The 12,495-nt window shown below is 41.2% G+C and overlaps 1 protein-coding gene across 2 annotated transcripts; it reads right to left on the bottom strand.

Moving 5' to 3' along the window:
* Positions 1-3,885: 3,885 nt before the first annotated feature.
* Positions 3,886-11,877, bottom strand: LOC123509483. Of its 2 annotated transcripts, XM_045263778.1 has the most exons (3): positions 11,745-11,877; positions 7,797-7,907; positions 3,886-6,475 (listed from the first exon to the last, which is right to left on the bottom strand). In XM_045263778.1, the coding sequence occupies exon 3, from the start codon at positions 6,404-6,406 to the stop codon at positions 4,802-4,804; it is 1,605 nt and encodes a 534-aa protein (XP_045119713.1). In that variant the 5' UTR covers positions 6,407-6,475; positions 7,797-7,907; positions 11,745-11,877; the 3' UTR covers positions 3,886-4,801. The 2 variants fall into 2 exon arrangements, with proteins under 2 accessions (XP_045119713.1, XP_045119712.1); XM_045263777.1 differs by lacking the exon at positions 11,745-11,877 and having other exon boundaries at positions 7,797-8,154.
* Positions 11,878-12,495: the final 618 nt, after the last annotated feature.

Here is a 12,495-nt window from a genome sequence, read left to right as displayed (position 1 = left end):
CACACACACACACACACACACACACACACACACACCCTGTCACCAAATGAACTCTTACGTATACACCGCACATCCCAAATTCTCAAGCAGCCAATCACAAATGGTCATGTCAATCCAGGCGGGAGGAGAGCTGGCGGCGCCTCGGGTATGAAGGGAGTCGACTTTGACGTGAAGTGAATGCCATGGATGTGTTGGAAGAGTTGACTAAATATGTGTATTCAAATAAAGTTTTTTTTCTCTCTCAAAGAATTATAAAGAAAGAAAAAATAAATGAATAACAATAATGATAAAATAAAAACAGGTTTGATGGTTTGAAAACTGATATGCTGTAATAGCTACCTTAAAGAATAAATTAGTACATATAACTTTTTCACTTTTATTTGTCACATCTTCCTTACTTATCAACCTCTTTCTTTGTTCCATAGCCACCCTTAAACATTATGAGAGCTAGAAGTAATAATAATAAAAAAAAAAAACATTATTCCTATGCCCTTCTTTCTTTTAAATCTTTCTAAACATCTCATATATTACTTTTAATGCTGTGAGTTCTTACATATCGCAGTGAAAGGATCAACCACAATACAAATACGGAAAGGTCTTCTTACAAGAGCGTGCGAGGAAGACAACATAAACACAGCTGGATGCGACGGACCATCTGTCACGTCGCGGCTAACAGGACCGTCTCGCCCCAAGAGCAGGTGTCTCGTTTAAATTGTCTCCGGAACCGCTTTAACGTCTTTGTCCAACCCTTAAGTGACTTTCGGTATGATCGGCGGACAGCGACTCTTGGCTTCCGGGGGCCAGATTCAGATAACTCATGTGTAAGTTCGATAAAACTTTCACATACTCCGAACTTGCATAATCCGTACATGCAACCTACAGGCGGATTCAGAAAGAGGGACATTACTTCCTCCTCCTCTTCAGTGGACATGCAGGGAAGGCAGCCGATTGTTGCTACGTATCATGACGTCATCAGATTCACCAGCAAATCACAAGTATTGAAACCAAATGTGCCAACAAATCACAAATCCAGCCGCATATCATTTATGTGTAAACTCCATCCCTTTTCTTCTTCCTTTGACCTGTTTCCTTTTGTATCACTATGTAGGTCGTCACACGTGTCCACTTGTCTTCTATCAACACACACACACACACACACACACACACACACACAGAGAGAGAGAGAGAGAGAGAGAGAGAGAGAGAGAGAGAGAGAGAGAGAGAGAGAGAGAGAGAGAGAGAGAGAGAGAGAGAGAGAGATACAATATTTGACGGGTCTAACAACCCTCACCTTACATATCCTTTAAGACAGGGGTTCTCAACCTTTTCGCGTTAAGAATCTCACGAGTTATAAGACCATTTACCCAAACCGCCAGTACTCTGACATCGAAGAGAATGTTAGTTAATTTTGTAACTGACAGTAACTTAATATGTAATGGTACTACAAAGAATGTTATTAGATCAACCATCTAAGTACCACTGGAAACCTTCTTGTGAACCTCTGTGGGTTCGCGAACCCCAAGTTGAGAGCCCTTGCCTTATAGGGCAATAAGATATTTACTCCAGTTTGCAACAATTATAGATTTGGGCACGAGGGAAAGAAGATAGTTGTGAGGAAGAGCTAGGGAGAGGTAAAGAGGAAGAGGATGAAGAAAAGGATGAGGAGGAGGTTGTGGAAGGGAAGGAAAAAAAAGAAGGAAGAGGAGGTGAGGAAGGATGATAAAGAGTTATATTGTGGTAAATGCGAACACACACACACACACACACACACACACACACACACACACACACACACACACCATAACCATAAAGCAGCTCGCTATCAAAAGCACGCTGAATTTTGTGCGTCGTATGCTCGTTAATCACTTACTAGCCTATAATCTTGTCATGGCGTTGATCATCATTATATTGTCGTTCTTACCACACCCAGCATCTTCACTAACTTTACTCTTTTAAGGGTATGTTTTTTTTTTATGTCATTTGATGTGTTATGTACAGATGCGTGTGTCAATGTTAAGTTTTCATTCTGTTTCTGTCAATACTAATCAGTTTTCGTAATCTTTGAGTCAATATTAAGCAGTCTTCATAATTTTCGTTTCAAAACTCCCTGATTTTCGTTATTTTGAGTAAATATCAAATAATTTTCGTCATATTCGTACCATATTATCTAGTTTTCATCATTTTCGTATCAATATTACTTAGTTTTCATAATGTGTGCCAATATTACCTAGTTTTCATAATTCTCGTGTTAAAATTACTCGGTCTTCATTATGTCCGCGTCAATATTACTTAGTCTTCCTCATCTACGTCCAAAAAATCCTTTAAGGCAGAACAGAAAAGATCCATCATCTTACTTACTCTTCACCTCTCACACGTCAATAGCTTTATGGTGTGGTATTGCCGTCCCCGAGAGTGTTGTGAGAGGGACGGAGAGGGGCGTGTTTCGTTGTGGGGGTGCAGGAGAGGGACGGATCAAAGAGGTATGGGAGAGGAGAGGAGGTCGAGTTCACTAATGGCAAAACAAAAATAAAAAAAGAAATAAAAAAAATAAGAGAGAGAAGAGAGAGAGAGAGAGAGAGAGAGAGAGAGAGAGAGAGAGAGAGAGAGAGAGAGAGAGTTAAATCTATCCCTTGAATTCTTTCCTGTCTTCCTTGTCAATATTTATTAGTGGTTTGTTGTCTTTTGTGTTGTAAGGTGTTGCGTATCGCAGTGAGAGAGTTAAATTATTAAAATAAACTAGTTGAACCTAAGTTTCGAGAAGTCTCCCATAAAGTTTTTCCGTTTTCTCTGACTCATCAGCATCATTCTTATCAACACTCGTTCTTTTTCTCTGTCCTCAATAACAAAACATGCTTGTAAATAAATATTTAGAATAGTCAGTAATTAAGCAAATACAAAACTGAATTAATTGAAAAACCAATATTCAAGTTACAACCAAATTCAATTGAGCTATCCATAATATGCGCTTGGGTGTTGATATGGGCCCCAATATGGGTATCACTATAGATCAAATTGCCTGCGCCACTGATGGGCGGAAGCTGAACAGCACTTCCACACACACACACACACACACACACACACACACATATATATATATATATATATATATATATATATATATATATATATATATATATATATATATATATATATATATATATATATATATATATATATATATATATATATTCCCCAATTATGCCTACAGGCGCTATAGGCCATAACATAGAAAAAAAATTTGCTTGACGCTATACGGCGTAATAAATTAATCAAATCAAATCAACCACATTCAGACGTGTGTGTGTGTGTGTGTGTGTGTGTGTGTGTGTGTGTGTGTGTGTGTGTGTGCCACAATCCCTATGCATGAACGACACAAGCCAACCTTACACTAGATATTCCAGGTCTATTACACTCTGCGATTGCGAGGAGCTGTACGTAAAAACACGCGCTTTGTGTCCTTCAGTCTTTATCGTTTCGCAGTAACAGTACAGTGATAGTATTTACAAATACTCACAATCACTGCCATGCACATACTGATCTCCTTAGCCCATGAGGAAAATATGATACCATGGCCAATGATATAATGCAGGAAGTTGTGTCATTATAGCAAGTGAGTCAGCGGTGAGGGGCGTGTCATGAGGGTGGACATTTGCTGGATCGAGATGTGTGGAGTGTATTTGTTAAGGAATAAAAAAAGAAAAGTAACCTTGTTCATATGTAGAGAGAAGAGTAAGTCCACCCAGCGTCTCAGCCACTGATTACAGTGGTCAATGTTCTCAAACCTCTTGGTGTCTTATCTCAGCTATTCTTAACCTACTTTTTAAATATTATTTTCAACAAGTTCCGTTTTACATTGTTTGTTTTGGTTTCTAATAAAAGTTTAACAAAAATTCTGCTTTTTAGTGAGAAACACCAATCCGTCCAGTAATTTACATGTGCTTATGAGAGAGCACAGAGCGTTTCAAAATACAGGCCGTCGAGAAGGCCTACCAGCACAGTATACCCACACACCCTGGAAACCCCCAGCCACCCACTGCGCCAGTCCTGCTCGAGCCTCGCGGCACGGGAAGTGAAGTGGGGGCTGCCAGCGAGAGTGGGTGAACCTCTCCGTTATCCCGACCCTGCCAGTACCCGTCCCTCCAGCCCGCCCCCCACCACCGCAAATTACCACCCAGGAAACTCGAGACCACGGGAGCGATGAGCAGCACCACCTTGAGTCGCTGATCATGGCAACTGTATGACTCGCGCGGCTCGGTGGCCATCTGTACTACTGCCCGACCGTGGCGGCTATGCTGCTCCTGCCTCCCGGCCTGACACCGCCCGAGATGGCATACACACCTACACACGTCATAATAGGCAAGCGAACACTCTCTCTCTCTCTCTCTCTCTCTCTCTCTCTCTCTCTCTCTCTCTCTGTGTGTGTGTGTGTTCTCCTAATTATCAAAAAGCAAAGATAATTACATTTCTAAAGATTTGATTCATAAACACAAGCGAAACATATTCAATACATATAGTGTTGTCATATACTATGTATAGTACATGTGATGTTATCTTTTCTGATGTAATACGTCTTTGGCTTGTTTCTCCCATGTAGTGAAGAATTTATTGTCATATGAAATACATTAGCTTAGTCTTATGGCTCCTAATTCTACTTAAACAACTGCGTGAAAAAACATACACACAAACAATAACTTTATTTGAATATAATATGATGTACTAACTGTGGTAAAAAATGTTTTGAGTGACATTTTGGAATGTACCATTATTCAATTTCCACTGATGCTTCGAGGGATTTCCTCCTTTATTCATACAAACATTCATGTTCTTGCAGCAGGTTAGAGTTTCCGCTGGCTATGTCTTTGATATGTTCAGCTCTTTGCCTTAGCTGGTCAAGCTGCCCAATCCTTTCAAGCCACCCAGGCTTTGCTTGCCTTTTCTCATTCTCTTTTAGCATGTCGATGTATTCGAGAGTTGTCAGCGGGTCAGGCCGAAGAGCTATTTCTTTCAGTCTCTGGAGGGACTTGCGCACTGAGTCAGCCATTGTCAATATGTTTTTCTGCACTGAATCAAACTCTGTTTTTATCCTGTCAATCAGACTCTGAGCGGAGAGTTTTTTTTCTTGTGCTTTCTCGTAACGGACACGAATTTCGTCCACTGTCCTCTGGCTTTTTTTCCTTTTGACATCAAACATGAAGCTACATGATTTGTGTTCTGTAAATTTACAGTTCCTAGGACAAATTCTACAAGTCCCGTTCCAGGCCATGGCGTGGCACATGTACAAAGCAGGACTGAGGAAAACCATGCAATCCTTACAACAAGTGCGCTTGCAAGTCATGCAATTTGTCATTGATCGGTTCCAATCAAGGTTTACTATTTCAAATACATCTTCTTCAACATCAAATGTGAAATTCTTGTTTCTGTTCACGTCTTCCTCATGTTCTCTGAGTAATTTTGCTTCTTTGTTTAAAGTCTCCAGTTTACTCAGACCAACTTGAATATCCTGCTGTATACCCTCAACAAACACTTCGATTCTCTTGCGCTCTTCGAGCACGTCTTTAGTAAGAACGAGGCTCTTGCTTTCAACAGTGAGAATCTGTTCAAGGAACATTTTGAAACTGTTGTAACCCATATTCCAGAAAAAGGAAGAGAAATCTTGGGCGGATTCATCATCATCTTTCTGGGAATAGATTGCAGAATTATTAAACTTGAAGAATTTCTTATACGGTATCTCAGCTTCAGTCACAGCGCTAAGAACCTGGGGCTTCTGTCCATCAGCAAAAGTAAGGAGGAGGAATATATTATCTTGAATGTCTTTGCCAAATAATGCGAGGATATTATCAAATATATATCTTTGCACTGGAGAAAGTCTGGCCAGGGATGACTGAGCCACAAAGCCAACAGCATCAAGGTGACTGATCCCCCTGTCTCCTGGGGTAGAGAAAAACTTTCGAATTTGTTCTATTATTTGCCTATCTCGCTCAACACCTTGTGTATCACCAAAGCCTGGAGTATCGATGATAGTAAGAGAGTAGGGTATTTGGAAGCCATCTTGATAATGCAGAGTGTAGCAAGTGATATCCTTTGTCTGACTGTCAGCCTGGTTGGCTTGACTGTCCTCCACGATCATCTTCAAGCGGAATGAGTCATTCCATTCAACTCCAAAAACATAGTTAACCAGACTATTGATAAGTGTTGTCTTCCCAGAGCCAGTTGCCCCCACCATCATGATGACCTTGCTTGCATCATTCCTGATTTCATGACCATACTCAAGTTTTTCAATGCACCCATCGTCATCTCGCATAATCTGTTTCAGTGGAATATTGTACGTACACGGATTTCCATCTTCAGCAATGGGTAGGGCCTCAATGACGGAGAGTTTGAGGGTTTTTTCATCATGCTCCTCCATGGTCCTTACAGGTCCTGCTGGTGCACTCTTCTTTGCTGTCACAACGGATGGATGTGTTGGCCGAACAACCTGAAAATAAGTATTTGAATGTAAAACTAAAACATGACATTCCCTCAGAGACAACTATATTACCTGCACCTCTACTATTACTACTTCTTTTCCTGTTTCTGCTGAAGTATTACCGATGATAAAACTATACTCTGACAATTTGGATTAAAGTATAGAGGGACGTTAATTAATTTCTACAACGTTTCCTACGTATATTAAAAAATAAATTGAAAGCAATTTCTATCTTTCAACAAATAGGATAAACGACGAAGCAGAGTATGGTAACATTCTTCTTAGACTATCATTCGTGTCTTCTTGTTTAAATATTATAATATTTAATCTAAACATTATAATATTTGATAACATTATTAGTATAATATGCATCGATACATGAACATTACTTAGTCTATCGTTCTCTCTCAGACTATCAAGTCGCGGCTCACTTAAACTCCCCTCTCGTTATCTTCGTCGCAGGAAGTTTAAATAATGACTACTTTTTATTGTAGTAATCTCATTTCCACCACCAACGACGCCACGCTTCGGTGACTTATCACTGCACTATTCACAATTAGCCCCACACAGCACTTGGAGATTGCTACAAGCAGATAAAGCACAAAAAATACCTGAAGAATATGTCTGAAGAACAAAGAGACGGCTTTGTAGACGTGACAGTCACCGTAGTTTAGTTGTATCTTTACTACCTTTTACAAGTCAGTGGTAAAGAAAATGAACCTATGAAATGAACAACTTAACCTTGACAATCTGAAAACGGGGAAATACATGCAATCACTCTCAGATGATCAAATCCACAAGTTAACAGAAATTACTGCGGTGTAGAAAATTACCAGCCATGAAATATAATTAGAAGGAAATTAGATACATTTCACTGGATAAGAAAAGTGTAGGAGTAAGTAATATTGGAAACTATAACTAGTACAATTATAGCTAAAATGTACGTACGGTGTATTCACTGTAGGTGAGGTGGTGTGCGTGTCCAACCAAAACAAATTATGAGCAATGAGTGGTGCGCGAGGCTCTTGTGGCACTCTATCCACACACCAAGAGTGGTAAGGACAGTTGTAAATGTTCTTGTGTTAATACGTAGTACTACTGTCGCGCTTAACAAATCACACCACAGCAGGATATGTGATAAATCTTCACAAATTATTTTCATTCAACCAGTCTGACTTTCCTTACTAGTATAATTAATGTAAATGTTCGTCCATCCCAACACTTCCTAACTCAATAATAATGTTTTAGAGAACAACTGAAAACAGAGGAAAAAAAAAAGACTACTGAGAATAACTTATCAAAGAAGTAACGAGGTGAACAATTTACTTACTCCAATACTTCATGTGATCAGTGGTGCGTATATAGCGAAGATAGAGCCTGTTGTTTTCTTCGTGTTCTCTAGGTCGCTGCAGCAGCCAAGGGACCCAGCGCCGTCCACAACCTGCCAGTTTCAGCGCAGCAATGAATGCCTCAAGCCGCCACCGCTCAGGCTTTTTGTCGCCCAGACGAGCAAAGGAAACCGACCACCAGATTTTTCTTGGTTGAGGGTGTATGCAGGTGTCTGTCTCTCTGGCTCTGTCTCAGTCTCTGTCTGTCTCTGTCTCTGTGATTGTCCTTCTATGTCCTTATAGTGTCCCTGTGTCTTTGTGTCTCTGTCTCTGTTGTCTCTGCCTCTTTTCTCTGAGCCTGCCTTGTTGCCTGCCTGTCTGCTTGCTTCCTACCCCCACATCCTCACCCCTCTCTCTCTCTCTCTCTCTCTCTCTCTCTCTCTCTCTCTCTCTCTCTCTCTCTCTCACACACACACACACACACACACACACACACACACACACACACACACACACACACACACACACACACACAAGCGGATTCTAACCTACGTCCTTCTCAAACGTTTAGTGGTCACACACGTTTTGGGTCATGATATGAAGCAAGAGATTCAGAAGCAAGATTAAGAATGTTGGGCGAGCGAGCGCACACACACACACACACACACACGCCCGGTAGCTCAGTGGTTAGAGCGCTCACTTCACACCGGGGTTCGATTCCCCGGCCGGGTGGAGATATTTGGGTGTGTCTCCTTTCACGTGTAGCCCCTGTTCACCTAGCAGTGAGTAGGTACGGGATATAAATCGGGAAGTTGTGACCTTGTTGTCCCGGTGTGTGGTGTGTGCCTGGTCTCAGGCCTATCCGAAGATCGGAAATAATGAGCTCTGAGTTCGCTCCGTAGGGTAACGTCTGGCTGTCTCGTCAGAGACTGCAGCAGATCAAACAGTGAAACACACACACACACACACACACACACACATAGACCATCATCATCATCATCTCTCTCTCTCTCTCTCTCTCTCTCTCTGTGTGCTTACGTGTGTGTGTGTGCGTGTGTGAAAGCGCACGTGCGGGTGCACGCGTGTGTATGAGGGCGCGCACATGTAAGTCCTTTTTTTGGTCATATTTATTCATGATAAAAGAAAAAAGAAAAGAAAAAAACCGAGAAGATCTTGAACAAAATTTGAAGTAGAAGTTGAAGTAACATATACATGCACTCAACATTCTCTTGGTTCCCTGAAAAACCTCGTGTAGATAGGCCTCGATTGCCTGCGTGTTCAAGATACAAACGATTTGCGTGTCTGTGTTGAATGGTTAACTTCCTGCCTGACGCACCAAGGCTAATGTTGCTCACTTTTTATTGTTTTATACTTTGAATTATTATATCTTATTTTGTTCTGCAGACCGAAAAACAAGTTGAGAACAAGATATTTTTCTATTTTCTCTTTTTCATTTTCTTTCTTTTTGTGTGTGTGTGTTTGCGCTCGTGAAGAACTGAAAGTAATCTGAGAGAAAGTAAAAGATTCACATTCTTTTTCGTATTTTGTATCCTTGGCAATCATTCTTTATGTACCACTAGCTATGGCTTTCCTCTCCCTTCACTAACTATCCTGGCAAACTTGCCTTCATTTTTGCTATCCTCCATGACCTATAGCAACTGGTGCAACACCCTATTCGTATTCCTGACCGTCATGGAGATACGCCCAACATTCTTGATTTTTTCCTTACCTCTAATCCTTCTGCTTATGCTGTCACCTTTTCATCTCCGTTGGGCTCCTCCGGCCACAATCTCATTTCTATACCTTGTCCTATTTCACCAATCCATCCTCAAGATCTCCAAAATGGAGGTGCCTCTGGCATTTTGCCTCTGCCAGTTGGAGGGACTTGAGGAGGTATTAAGCTGATTTTCCCTGGAATGATTACTGTTTCTATGTCAAAGACCCATCTCTGTGTGCTGAACGTATAGCAGAGATGATAGTGTCTGGCATGGAGGCGTACATTCCTCATTCTTTTTCTCAACCTAAACCTTCTAAGCCAGTGGTTCTCAAACGTTTTCATGAGCGACCCTATTTGGAACATTTCATTCCTTCGCGACCCAGAGTAAGGTAAAGAGAAAGAAAATGTACAATGATTTATAGTTATATAGTCTACACGAGCCTGCATGGGCCCACTGCCAGTCCAACATACGCGTTTGATACAGGAGTCATTCCTGTCAGAGACACCATTACGTGGTGCCCAGGAGGAGGGAGGTGGGGGGAAGATGAACATACATAACAAAAGTAATTTGTGGTTAAAGAATAATAATTCAATTTAGTAACTGAAATACACTGAGACACTGAAAGCATGTTAATGTTCCTGTGTCCCTGCGACCCATCAAAATTGATCTCGCGACCCAACTTTGGGTCGCGACCCATAGTTTGAGAACCACTGTTCTAAGCCTTGGTTTAACACAGCATATTCTCGTGCTATACATGATAGAGAGGTTGCCCACAAAAGGTACTTGAGCCTTCCATCTCCTGAATCTCATGCACTTTATATTTCTGACCTGAATCATGCCAAGTCTATTCTTCAATTTGCCAAACACTCTTTCATAAACATAAAATACCATAATCTTTCAAACTCCAACTCCCCTCGTGACTTTCGGCACTGGCCAAAAACATCTTTAATAACTTTACTTCTTCATCTTTCCCTCCTTTATTTCATCCTGATGGAAGCACTGCCTTGTCTTCTGTCTCTAAAACTAAACTCTTCTCTCAAACCTTTAATAAAAACTCTGGGCTTGTTCCTTTGTTCCTCTCTCTCCTCCTCCCTCTGACTATTTCATTACTCCAATTAAAGTTCGTAATGATGTTTTCCATGCCCTCGCTGGCCTAAACCCTCGGAAAGCTTATGGACCTGATGGGGTCCCTCTTATTGTTCTCAAAAACTGCGTATCCATGCTTGCACCTTGCTTGGCCAAACTCTTTCAACTATGTCTATCGACTTCTACCTTTCCTTCTTGCTGGAAGTTTGCTTACATTCAGCCTGTTCCTAAAAAGGGTGACCGTTCTAATCTCTCAAGCTACCGTCCTATAGCTTTAATCATTTGTTTGTCTAAAGTTTTTGAATCAAACCTTAATAGGAAGATTCTTGAACATCTGTTACTTCACAATCGTCTATCTTATAGCCAGTATGTCATCCATCAAGATCGCTCTACTGGTAATCTTCTGGCTTTCCCTACTGAATCTTGGTCATCCTCTTTTAGAGATTTCGGTGAATCTTTCGCTGTAGCGTTACATATATGAAAAGCTTTTGATAGAGTCTGGCACAAAGCTTTGATTTCAAAACTGCCCTCCTACGGCTTCGATCCTTCTCTCTGCAACTTTATCTCAAGTTTCCTTTCCGACCATTCTATTACAGCCGTGGTAGATGACCACTGTTCTTTTAATAAATCTGTTAAAGTGTTGTTCCTCAGGGTTCTGTCCTATCACTCACTCTCTTTCTATTATTCATTAATGACCTTAACTTCTTATCCTACCCATACCTTCTACGCTGATAATACCACTCTACAGCTTTCCACGTCCTTTCAGAGACGACTAACCCTTTAGGAAGTCTACAGTTCACGCAGGGACACCACAGAACGCCTGACTTCTGATCTTTCTAAGATTTCTGATTGGGACAGAGAAGACTTAGTAGTCTTCAATGCCTCAAAAACTCAATTCCTCCATCTATTAACTCAACACAACCTTCTAGACAACTATCCCCTCTTCTTCAAAGAAACTCAACCGTCTCCCTCTTCCGCTGAATGTCCTTGGTGTGTGCTTTAACTGCTCTATTGATCTTGCTAACTGCATGCCTCCCCTCTTCCTGCGGCCTCGCTGCATAAAGCTTTCTTTTTCCTCTCACCCCTATTCTGTCCAACCCTCTAAGTCTAATACATGAGTTAACCAATTCTCTCAATCATTCATACCTTTCATTGGTAAGCTCTGGAACTCCCCACCTGCTTCTGTATTTCCATCTTCCTACGACTTGACTGTATGCTGTATGACTGTATGCTAGTATGGTGACTGTGGTGGTGTATATGGTGACTCTGTGATGCTGTATGGTACACTTCATGCTCTTCCTTGCCTCAGTGACATTTAATTAAGTTGAGGCTCTTGGAAGCGACAGACAGTTTGATGTGCCTAAAGTAACCAAGAACCCAAAGGATGTATATCCTGACTTAAAATAGACTCTCTCTCTCTCTCTCTCTCTCTCTCTCTCTCTCTCTCTCTCTCTCTCTCTCTCTCTCTCTCTCTCTCTCTCTCTCTCTCTCTCTCTCTCTCTCTCTCTCTCTCTCTCTCTCTCTCTCTCTCTCTCTCTCTCTCTCTCTCTCTCTCTGTGTGTGTGTGTGTGTGTGTGTGTGTGTGTGTGTGTGTGTGTGTGTGTGTGTGTGTGTGTGTGTGTGTGTGTGTGTGTGTGTGTAGGAAATCCCAAGGCAGGATCTGACACTAGTTTTATCACTGGTGACCTTTTTGTAAATGTCACTTTCGTTCACCTTATCTATCGTTGTCGCGGGAAAGCCACACTTACTGTAGCTGCAATTATCTCTCAACAGTATTCACCATTTGATTAATCATATGTGTAATGCCGTTGGATTTCCATACTGTTACATTACACGACATGCTATCATGTTTACTTAGGTCATTCATTGAATCATAGGGTACGTTTTCTCTTAAGAT

This window comes from Portunus trituberculatus, chromosome 27 (assembly GCF_017591435.1).
Source record: "Portunus trituberculatus isolate SZX2019 chromosome 27, ASM1759143v1, whole genome shotgun sequence".
In the NCBI taxonomy this organism is placed as follows: Eukaryota; Metazoa; Arthropoda; class Malacostraca; order Decapoda; family Portunidae; genus Portunus; species Portunus trituberculatus.
The sequence above is the reverse complement of the archived record's forward strand: the minus strand, read 5'-3'. Positions and strand labels throughout refer to the sequence as shown.

Coding starts and splice junctions, on each gene's coding strand:
- LOC123509483 (XM_045263778.1), bottom strand. CDS start 6,406: ATGGAGGAGCATGATGAAAAAACCCTCAAACTCTCCGTCATTGAGGCC.